General features: G+C 40.7%; 1 protein-coding gene across 2 annotated transcripts in view; it reads left to right on the top strand.

The window, feature by feature from the left end:
* Nucleotides 1–378: 378 nt before the first annotated feature.
* Nucleotides 379–21,241, top strand: part of mmp16 (matrix metallopeptidase 16) — a 215,524-nt gene continuing 194,661 nt past the window's right edge. Inside the window, exon 1 of one of the 2 annotated variants that reach the window (XM_062980199.1) lies at nucleotides 379–1,036. In XM_062980199.1, coding sequence (XP_062836269.1) covers nucleotides 899–1,036 — 138 coding nt within the window. In that variant the 5' untranslated portion in view covers nucleotides 379–898. The remainder of the gene's footprint in view (nucleotides 1,037–21,241) is intronic. The other variant, XM_003219534.4, reaches the window with a different exon arrangement.

The raw sequence follows: 21,241 nt of genomic DNA on the forward strand, positions 1-21,241 counted from the left end.
GCCTTTATTTGGAGAGGTAGGTAAGGGAGGAAGGTAAGGGAGTAGCATCTCCCTTACCTTCCCGCTTGGTTCCTCTTTATTTGTGGGGAGGTGAGAAACTTGCACAGTGTTGGGAGCGCAACAAAACAGAGTCGTCCCCCCAGAAGCAGCAACAGCAACAACATCAACCTCGCCTTGCCTGCCTCCCTCCTTTCTTTTCCTCTCTTTCCTCGAGGTCCAGGGCGGAGCCTTGGGGAGGGGGTTGTTGGAAGCGATGAGGAGGAGGAGGGGGAGCAAAGGGGCGGGGTTATGCAGATAAGTGCCGAGGGCTCTTTGAAGGGATGCACACGGGAGGGAGGGGAAGGGGGCGGAGTTATGCAGATGAGGGCTGAGCGTCCTAGTGCGGAGGGGAGGCGAGAGGCATCAGCGCAGGCTGGAGAGCGGAGGCGAGCGGGAGGCCGGGCAGGCGAGGCCTTGGCCAGCGGGAGGAAGGAAGGAGGAGGAGGAAGAAGAAGAAGAAGAAGAGGAGGAGGAGGAGAGCCACTCTCAGAGGCGGCGGCATCGCGGCGAAGGATGTGGACGAGAAGGAAGAGCTGACCCTGCTCAATGTTGCCGCCGCCGCAACACTGAGGAGTGAAGTGTCGCTCCTGCTCCTCCTTCCTCCTCCTCTTCCTCCTCCTCCTCTTCTTTCCTTCCCCCGCTGTCGCTGAACCTGCATCGAGCCCAACATTAAGGAGATAGACAGGCATCCCATCTTCCTTCCTCTCTGTCTCTCTCTGCGGGCTCTGTTGTTGTTTGGCTGAGGAGGAGGAAGAACAAAAAGGCAGCGACGAAGGGGAGGGAAAGAAGGAAGGAAGGCAGGAGGGAGGGAAGGAAGCCCACGGCGCCTTCTCCGTCTCCTTTCCCCTCGAAGCTCACTATGAGCTTACGCGCCTTCCGCACTGCAAGCCGGGGGGATTTCGCGCATCAGTCGCGGGTGTTTGTCTTGCAAGCCTTGCTTTGGATTTTATGTGCCGCCGCCGCCGGGTGCAGAGCCGAGCAGTATTTCAATGTAGAGGTAAGCTGGCCCAGGTGTGGGGCGGGCGGGCGCGCGCGCTGTGTGGGTCGCTTTCTCTCCAGTGGGAATTCTCTCGCCTTATTTTGTGTGGGAACACATGTGCCTTTGTATATACGCAGAGCGTCTCGTTTCCTCTAGTTCAGGCATGGGCAGACTTGGGTCCTTCAAGTGTTTTGGACTTCAACTCCCACCATGCCTAACAGCCTCAGGCCCGCTTAAGCGGCTGAGGGGGAAAAGGAAAGGGCCTGAGGCTGTTAGGCATGGTGGGAGTTGAAGTCCAAAACACTTGAAGGACCCAAGTTTGCCCATGCCTGACCTACATACACTTTGACACCACTTTAACTGCTATGGTTCCATGCTATGAAATCGTGGGACTGTAGCGTTACAAGGTCTTTAGGCTCCTTGGTGCCTTACCAAACTACAACTCACAGAATTCTATAGCATTGAGTCGTGGCAGATGAAGTGCAGTAGTGTCAAACTTCTACAGTGCATTCTACAGTGCAAAGGCACCCTTAACCTGTGTACATCGCCTGGCCTAACTCTGACCATAATCTCGTAGGCTTATTAAACTTGAGTCCACATTTGAGTTTTAGGTAGCATCTTGAATGAATCTGACGTACACATCCCTGGCTTTCCGTCTCAAGTGTGCTCCTTCTTAGTTTCTGACATGAGAAGAGCTCAAAATTGTGTGATTATAGAATCATGAGAAGAGCTCAGGATATTGTGATGGAGAGTACACAAGTGCAAAGTCCGCCAGGGTGCTCGGGTGTGATCATAGAATCATAGAGTTGGAAGAGATCTTGTGGGCCATCCATCCCAACCTCCTGCCAAGAAGCAGGAAAACTGCATTCAAAGCACCCACAACAGATGGCCATCCAGCCTCTGCTTAAAAGCCTCCAAAGAAGGAGCCTCCACCACACTCCAGGGCAGAGAGTTCCACTGCTGAACAGCTCTTGCAGTCAGGAAGTTCTTCCTAATGTTCAGGTGGCATCTCCTTTCCTGTAGTTTGAAGCCATTGTTATGCGTCCTAGACTGCAGGGCAGCAGAAAACAAGCCTGCTCCCTCCTCCCTATGACTCCCCCTCACATATTTATACATGGCTATCATGTCTCCTCTCAGCCTTCTCTTCTGCAGGCTAAACATGCCCACTCTTTAAGCTGCTCCTCATAGGGCTTGTTCTCCAGATCCTTGATCATTTTAGTCACCCTTTTCTGGACACATCCCAGCTTGTCAACATTTCCCTTCAACTGCGGTGCCCAGAATTAGACACAGTATTCCAGTATGATGGAAAGTACATGACAAGTGCCAGGTCTACCAGTACGCCTGGGCTTCCTGCAGCTCAGAGTTTCCAGCACTTCATCTCCAGGACCCCATTACCCCCAGTGCTGGGCCAGGAAAGACTGTCATTGTGCCCAGATGGTGCCCTCTAGCATATAGGGGTTGGTAGGTGAGGGTTGGGTGTGTGAGAGAGAACAGCCTCCCCTACAGGTGGAAGGTCCCTATCTATGAAAGAGTTTGCAAGAGGTCAGTAGGCACCATGCAAAGGATTCACCTCAAGCCAGCTTAAGACAATCAGGATATCCTGCAACTAGCCGGTCCCTTATTAATGGGGAGGAGGAAGCCAAAAGATATTCCTGGGGGGCTTTCTTAGTTGGGCTAAAGGGATATCCCCTACGGCTGCTCCAAACAGGAAGAAAAATGTTACCAAGTGGGGAAGAACTTTGTGCTGCTAGTTTAAATGCAATTAAGGGAGCACTCTCTGATAAGAGCTCTTTGGGATTCATCACCAGTTTTTCAAAACCCTGCCCAAGATCCTTGGATTTGGTCATACAGTACTTTGTGTTGGGGTTGACAGACCAATCCTGTGCTTGACTCACTCAGAAGTAAGCCCTATGGAGTTCAGTAGGATTTACTTCCAGATCAGAGTTGGACTAGAGCATCCCTCTTAGTATAGAGCTGAATGTACTGGAGCTTTTCTCTGGTTATTGACTTCTTTCATCTTGCTGAAGTGTCATGCAAGTGTGATGGAATTCTCTCTCTTTATTTGTATGTTTGTCTTGATGCATCTTGTGGTAACACATGTGCATTTGTATATATGTATATGTTTCCTCTAGTTTCTCCTTTGCACAAAACCACAATTTCATCTTGCTCACCTACCCCTCCCAATGTGTGTGTGTGAATGTAGCTCAAGTTGCCTGTCAACTTCTGGTGACCCCATGAATTTCAGAGTTTTCTTAGGCAAGGAAGACTCAGAGGTGTTTCTGTAGTTCCTTCCTCTGAAAAAGACCCTACAGCACCTGGTATTTGTTAGCAGTCTCTCATCCAAGTAGTAACCAGAACTGACTGCTTAGCTTCCAGATGAGATCTGGTACTGTTACCTGTTACAGATGTTCAGAGATACCACCCATCTGTTATAACTCTCATGCCTCAACCACCCGCATCCTATTTCACTTACACTCCTGCAACTCCATCCGCTGACCCCAGTCCCCAAGGTATCTCTTTTATTTATGGACACCTGATAGTTTCTTTCACACCAGTCTCTCATTCCTTTAGCATGCAAGATTGTCACACAAGATGCAACCTCCCTGGTTTTGATAAAAACGTTCCACAATATTATTTCTTTCTTGTTGATGCAGAGGATATTTAATCATGTATGAGATTTTATTGACTTCCTCAACGTGGTCATTTAACTCTGTTGCTAAAATTATTTTTGGTTTCTTTCTATGGTTTCTTTGACATATATGGTCGTGCCTTCTTCACTGTCTGTGTCCTCCTTTCTCCTTCCCCTGCCTAGTTTTAAACCTCTGCCAAATAACTAGGCTATAAGCTTGCTGGAAGAAATTCGAAATACCTATTATGTTTTGACCTCTGATCACAGTCTTGGGAGCTCTATTATGCTGAGTCAAAGTATTGTTTCATTTAGCTCAGTCTTGTCAACTCTGTCAGAGTTTAGATAGCATTTTTAACTAGCCATGTCCAGGTTTCTGGTTTTCCATCCAAGTATTAACCAGGTGGCTCCCTTCATTTCTGAAATGAGAAGAGACCAAGATAGTACAATGGAAAAGTAAACTACAAGTGCCAAGTCTGCTAGGCTCATTCTGCCTCTTGGAAACTTTCTCCCTATATGAGTTTGCACTCCTATTGTTCTTGTGGGAAGCATTAGAAAGCACTAAGGACTACAATCTACCCAAAAGTGTCTTGTTCAGGCAATACTATTGTTGAGGGAGTAAGGAAGTCATTCCGGCTCAGGAGGGAAGCATTTTCCTCCTGTCACTGCAAATTGTTGTGCCAGCAGCCTGCTTTACAGGAAACGGGCCAGCAGCAGATGGTGCTAGGAGATGAGGAGTGAAAGGATAGCTGTAGTCTGTTGGGAATCTAGCAAGAGGCCAGTAGCAGCAGCAACAAAAAGTGAAAGAGAAAAAAGTCAACTTAAACTGAGTGGAGGTATATGGAGAAAAAGTTTATTAAGGAAGAAAAGTCAAAGAAGGGCACATTTGGTATTTTCTCCAACCACAGAGTATATTCACAAATACTGAACATGGCCACCATCATGGTGCGATTTGATGCTCCATGATTTAATGTTGTTTATGATACTTGATTCATTCTGATGCCAGAGTATCAGGTGAAATGAAATCTAAGAGCTTTCTGAATCTGGTATCCTCCAGGTGGATTAGACAACAGTTAACATAATCCAGAGCACACACCATACTGCCTGGTTTGGATAGGAGTTGTAGTTTATCATTTGTGCAGAGCACTGATTTGGGGAAGGCTTTTCTTACGTGGTCATCTGCAGCATCTGATATAAGGTAGTTTGGACCTAGAAAGATATTTTGAGTCTCTAGGCACTGATGCTAAATATAGTTGCTTGGGGACCAGGTGGTTGAAATATTTTTTGGTCAATGGATAATCTTGTTGCTCAGCTAAAGCAAACGATGATGTCCTGCTTATCATCCTCTGCCTCATTGAAATTAGCATGGTCTCTGCTTCCAGGCTGAAGGAAAATTAATTTCAATTTATCTTTTGAGTATGGCTAAGAGCTTTTCAAGTGCCATTTGTTGTAAAATGGAGCAGCCGTGACCACAATGCAGAGGCAATGTGAGGCTAAGGGCTTGGCAGCATTATGGTGACACCCTGCCATGGATTTCTCTGTGTCAGCATCAGACCCATAAAATAGTTATACAAGACAATAAATCAGTAAAAAGCCATCCTTTCTTGAGCACAGCAAATTCTGTTCCAGGAGCAATTTAAATAAAGCCAAAAATGAATGTGTATGTGCATGCAAGTACACCGTACACCAGTGTTCATTGAGCTGGCTGCTGAACAAACATTTCTGATGGTCTGGGCAATAAGTCTTGAACTCTTAATATATTCACTGTTTGAGATTGGTTTGAATTATTTTTGCAGTTTTAAATATGAAATACTAAAATAATGTTAATAATTCACACATTTTGTAACTGTGTTTTTGGTCAATATATAGTTCTGAAAACTTACATTGTTTTAATAAAGGGATGCTTTATTCATGTGATATGAACATACTTTATTGTTCAGGCTTGCTTCTGCTTCTTTGGTTCCATCCAATATTGTACTGCAGAAGGACTTGATCTTGGCCTTTCTTCGCCTTGGCAGCCCCCAACCCTCCTATGAATGCTATAAAGATTATCATGATCCTCATGATTAGGGTGAGGTGTACTTTGGGCAGATGTGGGGGGGGGGGGAGGTCCCTAAAGATTGGGTGGAGAAACATGGTGAAAGTTCAGTTTGCTGCCAGTATGACACAGTTGGCTAGAATTCGACATTTTTAATACTGTAAGCCAACAATGTATTTGATGTATTTAGGTTATATGGTGTTTTATAATACCAGAAACTCTGATTTGCACTCCCTTCTTTCCTTTTGTATAATACTTACCTTTCTTAGTTTCAGCAGGTTTTTTTTGTCAGCCTTGGATGCAAATCTAACCAAATGAGATCATTTAAAATGTTAATATTTAGGAACATAAAGTAATTAATGAGTCTTATTGAAGTGACAGTTATCAGTGATATGGCTATGGGTGTCACTGCAGTGTATGTTGTCACATTTCTGTTATCAGTATTGGAATGAGCTAGAGGAGTCAGTATGAAATCTCAGTGAAATTCTTGGACACCACTATGGGTGATCCTTGGCAATCTTTGCCTTGGCCATGGTCTAGTATTACAACAAGAACTATTATTCTTCATGCAAACTAACATACCCATAAATGTTGCCCTATTTATATAAGAGCATTAATTCTTCATATTCATTTTCATGCATAGATCTGGGGATTTTGTAATGAACAGAGTGTTTTGTGTGTCAAATTGTGGGCTGTGTGCTGTAAAGAAAAACCATGTGTTTGAATTGGTGGAGAGGAAGACTTGGTGGGATATAACTTTGATTTCTTACTACCTTAGCATTCTCTGTGATTTCTCAGAGAATGTGTAAGTGTTCTCTAATACAACTGTAACACATTTTTCTCTCACACTTTTGTTGTGGTGGGTGGGGAGCTATTTGTCCATTGCATCTCAAGGCCTTGACTGTGAGAAACACAACTGCTGGCATAGATTTATGGTGTGCTAAATGTATAGGATGTAATATCCTAAAAGCATCTGATCTCATCTAATCTTGGAAACTAAGCAAGGTCAGCTCTGTTTAGTATTTGGATGGGAGACCACCCAAGATTACCAGGTGTTGTAGGGTATATTTCAGAGGAAGGAAATAGCAAAACCATTTCTGAGTATTTCTTACCTAAGAAAATCCTACCGTGTTTCCCCGAAAATAAGACAGGGTCTTACATTATTTTTTGCTCCCAAAGATGCGCTAGGTCTTATTTTCAGGGGATGTCTTATTTTTCCATGAAGAAGAATTCACATTTATTGTTGAACAAAAAAATGAACATTTATTATATACTGCACAGTGGTTTTCATCACAAACCAACATAACCAAACCAGATAAACTGTGACTCCTGTCAAGAATTTCTTGTTATTACCATTATTTCCATGTACAACTCGTATGTACATTTACCGATCCTGCATGCTCTGGTGTTTTGTTTGGCGGGCGCCATGCATGCTTCCAAACAAAAACTTTGCTAGGTCTTACTTTTGGGGGAGGCCTTATATTTAGTAATTCAGCAAAACCTCTGCTAGGTCTTATTTTTTGGGGATGTCTTATTTTCGGGGAAACAGGGTATGAAATTCATGAGGTTGCCATAAGTTGACAGACATCTTGAAGGCACACATAACATCCAGATAGAATAGAGTTGGAAGAGACCTAATAATAATAATAATAATAATAATAATAATAATAATAAATGTTATTTATACCCCGCCACCATCTCCCCAACGGGGACTCGGGGCGGCTTACATGGGGCCATGCCCAGAACAATACAATATAAACAGTATATAAAAGAACAACACATCACAACACAGTGAACAATACAATATATAATAATATCCTCATGGGCCATCTCGTCCAACTCCCTGCCAAGAAGCAGGAAAATCGCATTCAAAGCAGCCTTGGCTATGGTGTTTTGCTTGCCTTTTTATCCTATATTCTGATTTATTTGACTCAGTAACTAATACTGTTGGTGAGAGCTGAGTCATCTCTGTATATTGTTTGAATTTATTCTGCCAATAGAGCCTGGACGTAGGTGGAGTAGCATGAGGTACAGTTTCATTGGTAGCTTCAGACTCCAGAGGACCAGCTTCCTTAGTCTTTTGCCACAAAGAAAACCAGGAGTCCTACAGTAATTGAATGTATCACATACATTTTGCAAGCAAGAACTTGCTTCATTGGAAGAAGGGAGTTAACTGTGAAGAAGAAGGCAAAAGACAGTGACCTACGTAATTTGAAAGTGAGCAATTGACCCTGGCCAAAGAACTGTGAGCTGAATCATTTCCCAGAATGATGTAACTGCCTCCTCACACTTCTCAGGAGGATGTTATAAGTGCTGAAGTGTCTCATGTTCTTTGTGCTAGCTTTAACTGAGGGTAGAAATGCTCACTGTTCTCCAGTCTGTTAGTCAATTTAGCAGTTCTTACTTGTCCTTGGAGGAGCAGACAATTCATGAGCGAAAGAGGCTAGGACATTTCCTCCTCTACTGAAGTAGTCAAAAGATAAAGCCAATCCATATGTAACCCTGCATTTGTTCTTTCTTGTGTTTTGAGCCTGGGACAAAATCATGTTATGTGCCTAATGCTGCCTTTTCATTCCCAGCTGGCCATTTTATTACAGAAAACAGCCTGTCATTCCAGTGTATTTGTGTGCCTGGAGTATGACTTTAATAACAAATGAAAATGACATGAATGGGGATTTCTCTACTTTTCTGGTTGACAGATGTGGTCTGACTCAAGAATTCTTGCTTGCAATTCCTACTCACGAATAAATAAGGGTTGAAAAGCATGTGTATTTCAGATCACCACATGTACAAACTTCAGATATATAAGCTGTCAATGTTGTAACATTGCTTTATTAATAAGTATCCTTGTTTGGAGGTCTTCTCTACTCTAAACAAAAATCGCAAACTTAGTTATTATGTTCTACAAATCATAACACTACATTTTGAAGTATATAAATAAGACATTTGATATGTATTTCATCCTGACATTGTGGTAGTGTTTTCCAAAAGCTTGGAAGTTACTAGTGATAGTACAGTAGAGTCTCACTTATCCAACATTCGCTTATCCAACGTTCTGGATTATCCAACACAGTCTGGTTTTGTAGTCAATGTTTTCAATACATTGTGATATTTTGGTGCTAAATTAGTAAATACCGTAATTACTATATAGCATTACTGCGTATTGAACTACCTTTTCTGTCAAATTTGTTGTATAACATGATGTTTTGGTGCTTAATTTGTAAAATCATAGCCTAATTTGCTATTTAATAGGCTTTTCCTTAATCCCTCCTTATTATCCAACACATTTGCTTATCCAACTTTCTGTCAGCCCGTTTATGTTGGATAAGTGAGAGACTAGTTGTAACCAACTATTCCCCTAAACATTACAATTGTAACATTTGTAACAATTTGTAACAATTGTGACTTGTAAAGCTAAAGACATATGATCTCACTGAATGTTGGACAATAATCCATAATCTTTCAAATATAGATTCTCATTGTGACTTTAATTTTGTTATGGGTTTTCGGGTGGCAATGATATTTGTGGGACAAGTGTATTTTTTGTACTTTAGGTTGAGGCTTATGGCTTTTATATATTTTGTACTTTCCAAGCAATCAAGAAGTGTCTTTTTAGTTATTACTGAAAAGCATTGAAGTAAAAAATGACTAGCTTAGCTTATAACCTAGAAATCCATTTATTTATTTCATGTCAAAAGCATTGCATAACAAATACATTTTAAAATGATGGGGAAAAAAGGAAATCACAAGCAACTAAATAGTTTTAGACCAAAAACGGGCAACAGCAACCGCATTGTCCGTAGCTTTAAACAACTCCTCCTCCGTGCATGAGGCAGGGCATTGTGGGCAAGCATACATATGCGGAATTGTTTGTTCTGCTCCACAGTCACACAAGGTGGAGGATTCCTCCAGGTAGTGCCACCTTGCCAAGTTGTCTTTAGATCTGCCCACTCCACTTCTGAGTCTGTTCAGGGACTTCCAAGTTGCCCATTCTTGGTTTGCCCCTGGAAGAAGACTCTCTTGGGGGGCCATCCAGTTAGAATTGCCAGGTTTAGCTGCCCAGAGGGACACCCTTGCTGTTGCTGGAGGTACATCAAGAGGAGTGGTGGTTCTCATGAAGCCCTTCCTTGATTTGAGTCTGGTGGGAGGAGGCTGATAGTCATGCAGTGGGTGGCTTTCACAGTGTTTGACCTTATTTCTCTCACCGTTAGCAGCAACTTCCCATCGCACGTCAGGAGGGGCAATGCCAGCTAACTTGTAGAGTTTATCAACAGGTGTAGGTTTAAGGCATCCTGTGATTATTCTGCATGTTTCGTTTAGTGCTATGTCCACCTGCTTCGCATGGGCAGACTTTTGCCAGACAGGACAGGCGTACTCAGCAGTTGAGAAAGACAAGGCCAGGGCTGATGTTCTTATCACTTGTGGGTCTGCACCCGATGAGCTGCCAGTCAGTTTCCGCAGGATGTTGTTGCGTGCAGCTACTTTGTGCTTGGTGTTCATGCAGTGTTTCCTATATGTTAATGTTCGATCTAAGGTGACACCAAGATATTTAGGATGGAAACCCTATAAATCCATGCTCCTATGGTTGGTGACAGTGATCACAGTGTACTTCTCTGTATCCTTACATCTACTTTCCCCTAATAGGTTTTTTGGTTTAGAATTCTCCCAGACCTTGGAAGTTTCCAGACCAAAATATGTGACTTGTAACAGCCCTATTAATATTATTGTTTATTGATATTGAGTATTTTAATAGCAGCCACAGTTATTCATTACATGTCATTCAAAACAAACACACATGCAACTTTTTCCTGTTTGGAAATTAAAAGAAAACTCTTAGATTAGGTAGCTGTTTCCTGATCACATGATGAGATTACTCCTTCTCACCTACTTGGGGAAAGAGGATAAAGAACATTTCATAGAATCATAGAGTGGGAAGAGACCTCATGGGCCATCCAGTCCAACCCCCTGCCAAGAAGCAGGAAGATGACATTCAAAGCACCCCTGGCAGATGGTCATCTAGCCTCTGCTTAAAAGCCTCCAAAGAAGGAGCCTCAACCACACTCGCGGGCAGAGAGTTCCACTACCGAACAGCTCTCACAGTCAGGAAGTTCTTCCTAATGTTCAGGTGGAATCTCCTTTCCTGTAGTTTGAAGCCATTGTTCCGCATACTAGCCTCCAGGGCAGCAGAAAACAAGCTTTCTCCCTCCTCTCTCTGACTTCCCCTCACATATTTGTACATGGCTATCATGTCTCCTCTCAGCCTTCTCTTTTGCAGGCTAAACATACCCAGCTCTTTAAGCCGCTCCTCATAGGGCTTGTTCTCCAGACCCTTAATCATTTTAGTCGCCCTCCTCTGGACGCTTTCCAGCTTGTCAACATCTCCCTTCAACTGCGGTGCCCAAAATTGGACACAGTATTCCAGGTGTGGTCTGACCAAGGCAGAATAGCCTTCACAGTGAGGAAGTTCTTCCTGATGTTCAGGTGGAATCTCCTTTCCTGTAGTTTGATGCCATTGTTCCGCATACTAGCCTCCAGGGCAGCAGAAACAAGCTTGCTCCCTCCTCCCTATGACTTCCCTTCACATATTTATACATGGCTATCATGTCTTCTTTCAGCCTTCTCTTCTGCAGGCTAAATATTCTCAACTCCTTAAGCCGCTCCTCATACGGCTTGTTCTCCTGGCCCTTGATCATTTAGTCACCCTCCTCTGGACACATTCCAGCTTGTCAACATTGGACACAGTATTCCAGGTGTGGTCTGGCCAAGGCAGAATAGATGGGTAGCATGACTTCCCTGGATCTAGACACGATACTATTTATGCAGGCCAAATTCCCATTGGCTTTAGCCACCGCATCACATTGTGGGCTCATGTTTAACTTGTCCACGAGGACTCCAAGATCTTTTTCACACATACTGCTGTTGAGCTAGGTGTCCCCCATTCTGTATCTTTGCATTTTTTCTGCCTAAGTGGAGTATCTTGCATTTGTCCCTTTTGAACTTCATTTTGTTAGTTATGGCCCATCTCTCTAATCTGTTAAGATCGTTTTGGATTCTGCTCCTATCTTCTGGAGTATTAGCTATCCCTCCCAGATCTAGACTAGTTTTGTTTAGCCATGAGGTAGCTGCAAAGTAGAGGATGGAAACTGATGCCTCAATGATTCAGAACAATGGTTCTCAACCTGTGAGTTCCAAGGTGTTTTGGCCCATAACTCCCATAAATCCCAGCCAGTTTACCAGCTGTTAGGCTTTCTGGGAGTTGAACCAAAACATCTGGGGACCCACTGATTCAGAGGGAAAGAAGAAGCTTAGTAAGTACCTATATCAGCTTTAGAGACTGTTTGCAAGTTGGAGCATCAAACCTTTCCTGATTGTAGCAAGCTATACTCCACCAGGTGAGCTGGAGATTTGCACACATCCATTTTCTCTTGCCTTAAGTCTACTCTCTCAAATTGTAGAATTTGCACTTTATACCTGGAGTTGAATCACAGCAAATGGCCCAGGTGTTGAGATCTGGCAACCCTTCCCCACAGTCTACAAGTGCCTTGTATTGAGCTGTGAGTTATAAAATGTAAAAAGGATACTGTTAATCGAAGTTTCTTTACACATAAAGGTTTTGTTTCAACAGCAACATGTTTCGCATTGTGTAGTAAGTAGGGGGTTTCTTATTGATGGTGGGATAAATATAGGTTGAGTATCCCTTATCCAGAATTTCAAAATCCAAAATGCTCTTAAATCGTACACATAGATGGCTGTGATTGTGACATCTTTGTTTTCTGATGGTTTAATGTACATAAACCTGGTTCATGCAAAATTATTATGTATAAAATTACCTTCAGGCTATGAGTATCAGGTGTATACAGACCATAAATGAATCCCATGTTTAGGCATAAGTTCCATCTCCAAGATATCTCAATATATATATTCAAGAATTCAAAGAACCTGAAAGAACCTAAAATATAGAACACTGGTCCCAAGCATTTCTGATCAGGGATATTCAACCTGTATTAATTTAATTCTAATAAAATAACCTGGATGGTATAGTTTAATAATAATTTAAGTAGTCTTTGCCCTCTATAAGGCTAGATCAGTGTAAAGATGCTGAGGTGACAGGGAATGGAATCCCTTTTGAATCCCTCCGCTTGCCATCAATATGTACAGAGGTGAGGTGTCTGACAGGAATGTGTGACAGAGATGGAATCCCTCTGATCCCACACACACACACAGATACCACCAATTAATAAAGATGTTTTATGAGAGATGATGTTAATTAATTATTTGTTTGACTATCTTCTTCGCTGCCACCAATGGAGGAGACGTCAGGCAGATGGCACTGGTTCTTTTAAGCTGTCTCTATTTGTTTTACTTCAGATGTTGTTGTTACTTAACTTAATATAAGAGTATGACAGAGGCTTGATTTGAATAAAATCAAAACAAGTTTATTGCAGGTACAGAGCTTGATGGTTTCATATAACTTGTTAAAGGCACTTCGCTTAATGGTTACAAACGGATATGAGGTGGTTAAACTTTCAAAATATTTCTTTCTCTGGATTACACTAAACCCTGATCCTCCTGGATCCCCTGGGATTAATTTTCCCTAATCCACAGGCTCTATAAATGACCCTAGACAAGTCACCTAACTTGCCTAGTCTGGTCCAACTTAGATCTGACTCAAATCCTTCTATTTGAGCCAACCTGATTCTCCTCACAAGAATCAGATCCTCCACTGTGACTAGAAAATCACAGACTGCCTGGGTTTTTAAATATTCCCCCTTTTCCTTTCCAGGTGGCGGTTAGCTCCGCCCCTGTTGCTAGGGTAACCTGTTCTAGCATTCTAAGATGGCTACCTTCCCCCATACATCATCAACTCAAATACTCACCATTTTAAACTTAGCCAAACCTGACTGTTCAAACAAAATCAAATACACATGTCATCTATAAACAAAATATAATTATACACTTCTTCACAATCAGGAGTAGGGAAAGTAGAGTCTGTGGGTCAGATGCAGCCCCAGAACCCCACTTTGGTGGCTTCTGATTCATCCCCAAGCCACCAGCTTTGAAAGAAAAGTGTCACCACCCTGAGGAGCAGGCTAGCAACATATTAGATGCAAAGCTTATCTCAACTTTGAAACTATTAAACTCTTTGGTAGGGCATTGTCATCACAAGAAATAAAATTTGCTTGCGTGTCACACTCATAAAGATGTCAGTAATGAAAAGTGTCTTGGATTTGAGTTTGGTTTATTTTGTAGTAGGAGCACAAATTCCATAGAATATATTAAATGCAATTTTTCACACAATGCAGTTCCTTATATTACGGATGGATGCGTAAAAGCTTATTTTAGAAGCATTCTGTTCACTCTAAAAGTGATTATATAATTTACTAACTATGTTGTAGTGTTTGCCAAAGCTTCCAATATTGCCAAGAAACATGCCCAATCTCTCTTTTTCCTCAGCCCTCACATCTCTAGATCTGATACACAATAACATTTAAAATTTAGTATACCTTTAGTAACAGCCTCTTAAATCTGGGCTTACAATGATTTAAGATTTATGCCTCCCCCTGTTAGTTTTATTTGAAGCTGTTTGAAAGGTCAGTACTTGCTTTAGGCAGTTCTATTCTTATGTTCTTCCCAGGACACAGTTGAGTTTATGTTAGAAAACAGTGATATAAAGTCTGATAAATATTTTGAAACTTTCTCAGGTTTCAAAGATACGTTTTGCTTTAGCTTGTGGATATTATAAGTTAAATGTGGTATCCATGTCCACATTTCATGTGTACACTGTCCTTTCATTATCTCTGTCCAACTTGAAAACTAGAATCTGGGCTTTCTTTTATTGGGCCTTTATTTGGACTAACTGGCAAAGTTCGCAAATCATATGATTTTTTTGCTTAATCTCTGTAAACTTGGGTACATTGCCCTGCCAGAACTCTTTATTTAAATAAGTGTGTGTGTGGAAACAATGAAAATATGAAGGGTGGGAATCACCATACTTACTAGAAACCCCTGGTGGCATAGTGGGTTAAAGCCTTATGACTTGAAGGTTGGGTTGCTGACCTGAAGGCTTCCAGGTTCGAATCCAACCCGGGGAGAGCGCAGATGAGCTCCCTTTATCAGCTCCAACTCCATGCGGGGACACGAGAGAAGCCTCCCACAAGGATGGTAAAAACATCAAAACATCCGGGTGTGTCCTGGGCAACGTCCTTGCAGATGGCTAATTCTCTCACACCCGAAGTGACTTGCAGTTTCTCAAGTCGCTCGTGCCACGAAAAAAACCCCATACTTACTCATGTATAAATTGACCTCATGTATATGTCTAGAGTACTTTTTAGTGCCAAAGCTATGGATTTTGCTAATACCCATGGATAAGGTGAGAGGGGAAAGAACCTAATGCCCTCTCAGGGGGCTTTTTACCTCGACCATTGTTGCAATTTCCCCCCTAAAAGGAAGAGAGAGTAGAAGGGGATCAGTACTTCTTTTACACTCTCCTAGGATGGAATAAGCTCTCTCCTTTTGCCACTTTGCTTAGAGAAGGGGATAGTTCCTTTTTGGATAACAGTGAAAGTACAGTACTCAAATTGATCTTTAGATAAATCAACCCATTTTTGGGTTGTTTTTTGAGTAAAATTTCTTGACTTATACACGAGTGTATCGCAGAGCTTTCCATACTGTGTTTCGGGACACACGAGTGGGTTGCCTGTAGCCCCAATGTGTTTTGCGTGACAAATGCTCCCTCTGCTTCTACAAGCAAAGGCTGGTGCTGTTCAAGTGTAGGTGCTGTTATAATTTGAAGTTTGTTGATTAAGTTGCAGTAAATGCTACTAAAATGTATAAGTTGCTAATTAAGAAAATAAAATCTGTTGACAATGATGTTTGTGATGAACCACATGGAGCGGCTATCAAATGAAGAATATATGAAACTTACATATTACACATCTCATGCACACATACACTAGATTAGATTACGTGAAGCCCTTATAAGGGGTTGATTTAACTTCTGGTTTGCCAGTAAAACTGAATTACCATGTTGCAAAAGGATGCATGTCTAAAAAGTGTGTCACCAATATAAAATTTTTTTTGAAAGCTCTGGTATATAGGGTAATATGACTGTCATAGATTATTAATTCTTGCATACACAAGCAGTGTGCACATGCTACAATGCCCCAAATCCTACAGGAAAGGTCTCAGTGCATGATACAGATTCTGTTTCTGAAGGAAAATAGGTTGGTACAAATCGGATGCAAAGACAGTCACCAGGACTTAGCCCTTATTCATTTATTGTGGTGCTGCCTTAAAGTATGAACAGAGCTTTTGTTATTACGTTTGGATTGCAGTTATTAGAATAATGGCAGGGAGAAGTGTGATAGTTCTGTGCTTTCTAGCATGGACATTTTGTAGTAAAATTCAGGCCTTTCCTGTTTATTTGACACAAATAAACAGTTTATTTGAATTGAATTGAATTGCTTAAAATAATAATTTTAATACTTGAAGCTTTATCTTTTAAATGGGAGTTGTATGCTATTTAAGAATTTTATTTCAGCTTTTTGGTTGCCGAGCAACCATTCACATCTTGCCACTGCTACTTGACTGCCATTCATTTTAAGTGTATTTTAATCTATGGGTATTTAAGGTCCTACAACATCAGTCCATGAAGACCTCAAATTAGTGTTAATTCCAGTAATAATAATTGCACATTTAGAGATGCTGTTTCATTTTTGTGTAAATTGTGTATCTATGTTTATAGCCAAGTAGTGTATTCCTTTGTTTCTTTCTAGACTGTGTCTGAATTCTAGTAATGGTGAGGTTTTAATACACAGTGTACCTTTAAGATGTCATTTTTTCCAACCTGTATCTATTTTACTCAGATGTTTTAACTTTCAATGCAGATTATATACTAGTGGTTTTATTTTGTATTGCACTGTGTGTTTATTTTATACGTTGTTTTAGGCACCTTGTGCCATATGTAATCCGCCCCGGGTCCCTTCAGGGAGATGGAGGTGGGCTACAAAAAATAAAGTTAGTTATTAAGAGCCTGATCTGTGAAAACTTTTTCAATGTTTTTGAAGGGATGATAGTGCACAGGACATTGGAAAGCATTGACTAAGTTCCGTTGCAATTGAAGTAAATTTGCAAAGTTTTTTAAAGACTTAAAAGTCAGTCACTGTTCAGGTGCAAAATGGTTACTTACCTTTCATTACTGCATGTAGTTTAGTGGTTTGTAGCTTACCTATCTACGTCTTGATATGTTGCTCTAAGTGCTTGCTATGTGAATTGTTTTATAGTACGATGGTTTTCTTAGATATACAGTGTTCCCTCACTTATTGCTGGGGTTAGGTTCCAGGACCACCCACAATAAGAGACAATCCATGAAGTAGGGATGTTATATTTATTTTAATATTTATACATTATTTTAGTAGTTATACACTATTTTAAGTTTTTATCAACCATTTGTGTGTTGATAAATCGCGTCCTTCTCCTCCACTTGGGCTCCTTTTCTCTCCCTTCGGCTTCTCCTTCCTCCCTTCCTTAGGCTGTAAACTGTAATTTTTTATGATTTATAATAGTCTTTTAGAGTTTATTATAAAACCGCAAAACAGCGAATCCGTTAAAAGTGAACTGCGAAGTAGTGAGGGAACACTGTATATAGCAGAACCTGACTAGTGAGGTCATATTAGCTTGTTTTCAACATACTTGCTAAGGCTGAAACCAGGTATGGAGAAAAGGCAGCATTTGTGAATCAATATAGTTTCAGTATTGGTCTTTCAGACCCCATCTACACTGCAGCTTGAAATTGCATTATATAGTGAGTGCAGAGTCCTATAATGCAGTTTAACTGCATTTAAATGCATTATATGAGTCTACACTGACCATTTAATGCAGTTTGAAATGGCATTATTTGAGAGTGTAGATGGGACCTCAATTTGTTCGATGGTACTTTTGTTAAATCAGATCCTATGTTCCCTCAGAAGTGAGCACAGCTGTGTTCAGAGAAGCTTACTTTCAAGAAAGTTTGCACAGTATTGCAACTAGTAGTTTGCTTTTAGTTGTAGAATGTATGTAGTGTTTGTCATATCCAAAGGCTTGATAGTCACCATATTCAGAAGGTAAAAGGACACTCATTGACACTCATTGAAAAACAGGTTATGTACAGTGGAGGATATAATATAGCCAATAAATAACTGACTGCTGCATGGATAGACAGATAGTATAAGTTGGCTTTTCACAGAAAAAGGTCTGTAGATATGTTTTGAAATTTGGCAGATCTTATACTTTTTGTGTTAAAACTTGATGGTTTATTTATTTTGTGTCAAAAGCATTGCATAATAAATAAGTTTAAAAGTGCTAAAATAAAGAAATCTCAAACAGCTAAATAGTTTTGGACCAAAAGCAGGCAACAGCTTGATGGTGGAACCGATCTCTTACAATCAGTGTCTTCAACATGCTATCACTCTTTGACCCTTTAGTTTAATAAGTTATGTTCCTTCAATTTCCCTTACTTTGTTCATCTCATTTGGAAGGAAACTGATTTTAAAGTTACCTCAAGTCATTGAGGTAACTTTGGTGAAATATAGGGAGCATACACTCTCAAAGTAACTCAGTTTGGTGCCACTTTAATGCCATGGCTGAGTGCTATGCAATCCTGGGAATTGTATCATGGTGACATACCAGCCCTCTTTGGCAGAGAAGGCTAAAGTGCTGGTAAAATTACAACTCCCAGGGTTCCATAGCACTGAGCCATGGCAATTAACGTGGTGTCAAAGTGCATTACTTCTACAGTGTAGATATGCCCACAGTCTTTTCAGAACAAGTATTGTAATCACAAAAACAATACTTCTGCATTAACTGCATTACTTAGTGTAGAAGCAATTATTGTGTACAGTAATTTAAAAAAGCTGAAGAGCAGTTTTCATGGTAGCCCATGTGATCTTCCTTTTGTTTCTGTATAAACACAAGAAAGGTATACTCTGGAGATTTTGGACTATTAATATGCTATATGGAGGAAGACTATAGCATCCAAAACATTTTGAACATCATGAGGGTAAATATAATCAGAAATCACCTGTAACAAAATCATGTGTGCTCTAATATCTTTTGCATCTCTGACAAAATGACTCTCTATTGAACAATGAATAAATTGGTGGAAGCAATCAATAGCTTTGCAACATAGGGAGTGAAACATTTTCAGAACAATAGAACTGGAGTGCAAGCAAGTTCATCAAATGCCATACAAAATATACACAATTAAAGAGCCTTTTCTCTTACATTCAGAGTCTGCAGTCCCTGCAAACAAAACATAACAGGACACAAACATTATTATCATGAGAAGTTTTCAATATGGGTCAAGTAAGACATGCTAAAAGATAGAAAAGGCAGAGTCAAAAAGCACGGCTTTTGATACATAATTACTGTAGTTGTGATAGGGTTGGCCAGCATGTGTCTGTAGATGCCAATGACTCTTATGTCCATTTTTCTAGGTGCCGCAAACTGCTGCCAGAATTCAGTGGCAGACAGAAGAGGTTACTTCAATATAATCAGGAAGTATTCATTTTATGAGTGTTTATGTGGAATACTCTTTGTGGGAAACTTCAAAAGGAGCTTTTCCATTTTGAACGAAAGGATTGCCCTACTTTAGTTACTAAAGTTTGGCACTATAGTTTTTGGGTTTTGGGGACCACAAAAATGTCTGAGATACAACTTGCAGTGGTGTTCTAAGGAGTGGAGATTGACTCTCACGTCTGCTGTAATTGTCCACCCCTCTTTAGGATTCGAACAGACAAGTTCATTGTTGGGGCCATTTGTGGTCCTTCAGATTCGCCGAAGAGGACTCATCTGCTCTAGAAAGCCTATTTAATTATGAGGGTGATGAGAATCGCAGTCCATTGTCTTGTGGAGATCTACAGTTGCCCACCTCTACACCTCTGAAATAAAGGGTTACTCAGATTTGTGTAGCCTGGGCTGAAGAACGTTTTATTGAATTGTAACACTGACCTTTTGAAGCAGAGGCTTCTTTGGGTTAAAATGCTTTCTCTTCTTTAGGACAAGGCTACTCCACTGTGTATATTTCATAATTCTATGGTGACTGTGAGACCATTTGCTGATTGTCAAGTTTTCTTAGTATTCTATAACATAATCTGAATTCACTGTCTCATTCATATTATAGCTACAGCTCCATGTGGTTCAGTGTAGTACAGTAATTTTGAAACAGGGAGGCATCTGGCTATTTCTTCATAGATATGACATGAATACAGCAGTGCTTAGACCAGTGGTTCTCAACCTCGGGTCCCTAGATGTTTTTGGCCTACAACTCCTAGAAAGCCCAGCCAGTTTACCAGCTGTTATAATTTCTGGGAGTTGAAGGCCAAAAACATCTGGGGACCTCAGGTTGAGAACCACTGTCTTAGACCTTTTGAGGAATCTGGTAGATCTCAGCAATTATGCCGCCATTTTACATCAGGGTATAGGAAAATGCTTCTGTGATTCTCCTTTACATGAAGTAGGGAATGACTTTGCAGTGTGCTTCTGAGACTGTTGAGTAAAGGGGGTCAGCTTTGAGTGCTGTGGAGGGAAGAAGGGAATGCTACCAATTGTATATTCTTTAAAAAAGAATATACCTGTGGTTATGTCCTTAACAGGATGTCAGTTTATATTCCCCTTTTCAGTTCATGCGACTTCTTTTTAGACTCCTGTCTCCATTCACTGCTTAGAATGTATTTTCACTTGTAGTTTCATTAAGTGGCACAAAAGGTAGACAGCTGACATGTGCTGTACATTGATGGCTATATGTATCTAGAAAAGCTAATCATTTTTGCTCAGAAATTGTAACACTGTATCTAGTTATTGTAATACTATATCTAGTTATGCATTCATAATGCCATTGATTTCCTGAGTGTGGCTGTGTATAGCCAGCTGTAGATGCATGTCAGAAATCCACTCTATCAAGAATAATTCGGTAATTTATAGGACTGTTGATGTTCTTTGAAATCATGATCATCTTTGCCAGTTTTATTTAGAGTTAGTGCCAATGAAGAGACTTATATGTGTTCTTATAGTATCATTTAGTTATCTACATGAACTACTTGTTAATGCAGAAGTGAACACTTTGAAGGAAAAACAATAGTCTACATAAACCTTTCATGATGCCAGTAAACAACAGAAGAAATGCTGAGATTTTAAGACCTATAAAGAAACCTTTGAGATTTCCTGAGACTTGCTTTGAAAAAAAAACATTTCTTGTTGATTAAATTTGGAGGGGGAAACCCCAATATTATTTGCAGATATAAAAATAACTTTCTTTCTTCAACCATAGTTAGATGAATACCTCAACCAGAGAAGGAATTTTAAATGAAACCATGAATCATGACTTGAAGTGGATGAAGCATTCCATCAGCACTGGAAAATCAAAGTTCTTTCTGCAATATTCATCAGACTTACCTGTGAATGAGTCCCATTGAAACCAGTGCAATGTACATTTAACTAAGGTTGTCATTGCTTAGCATTTTGTGGCAATACAGTTTCACACAACACACAATTAAACAGTGAGGAACAGCAGATCAGAGAG

The sequence above is a fragment of the Anolis carolinensis genome, chromosome 4 (genome assembly GCF_035594765.1).
Source record: "Anolis carolinensis isolate JA03-04 chromosome 4, rAnoCar3.1.pri, whole genome shotgun sequence".
In the NCBI taxonomy this organism is placed as follows: domain Eukaryota; kingdom Metazoa; phylum Chordata; class Lepidosauria; order Squamata; family Dactyloidae; genus Anolis; species Anolis carolinensis.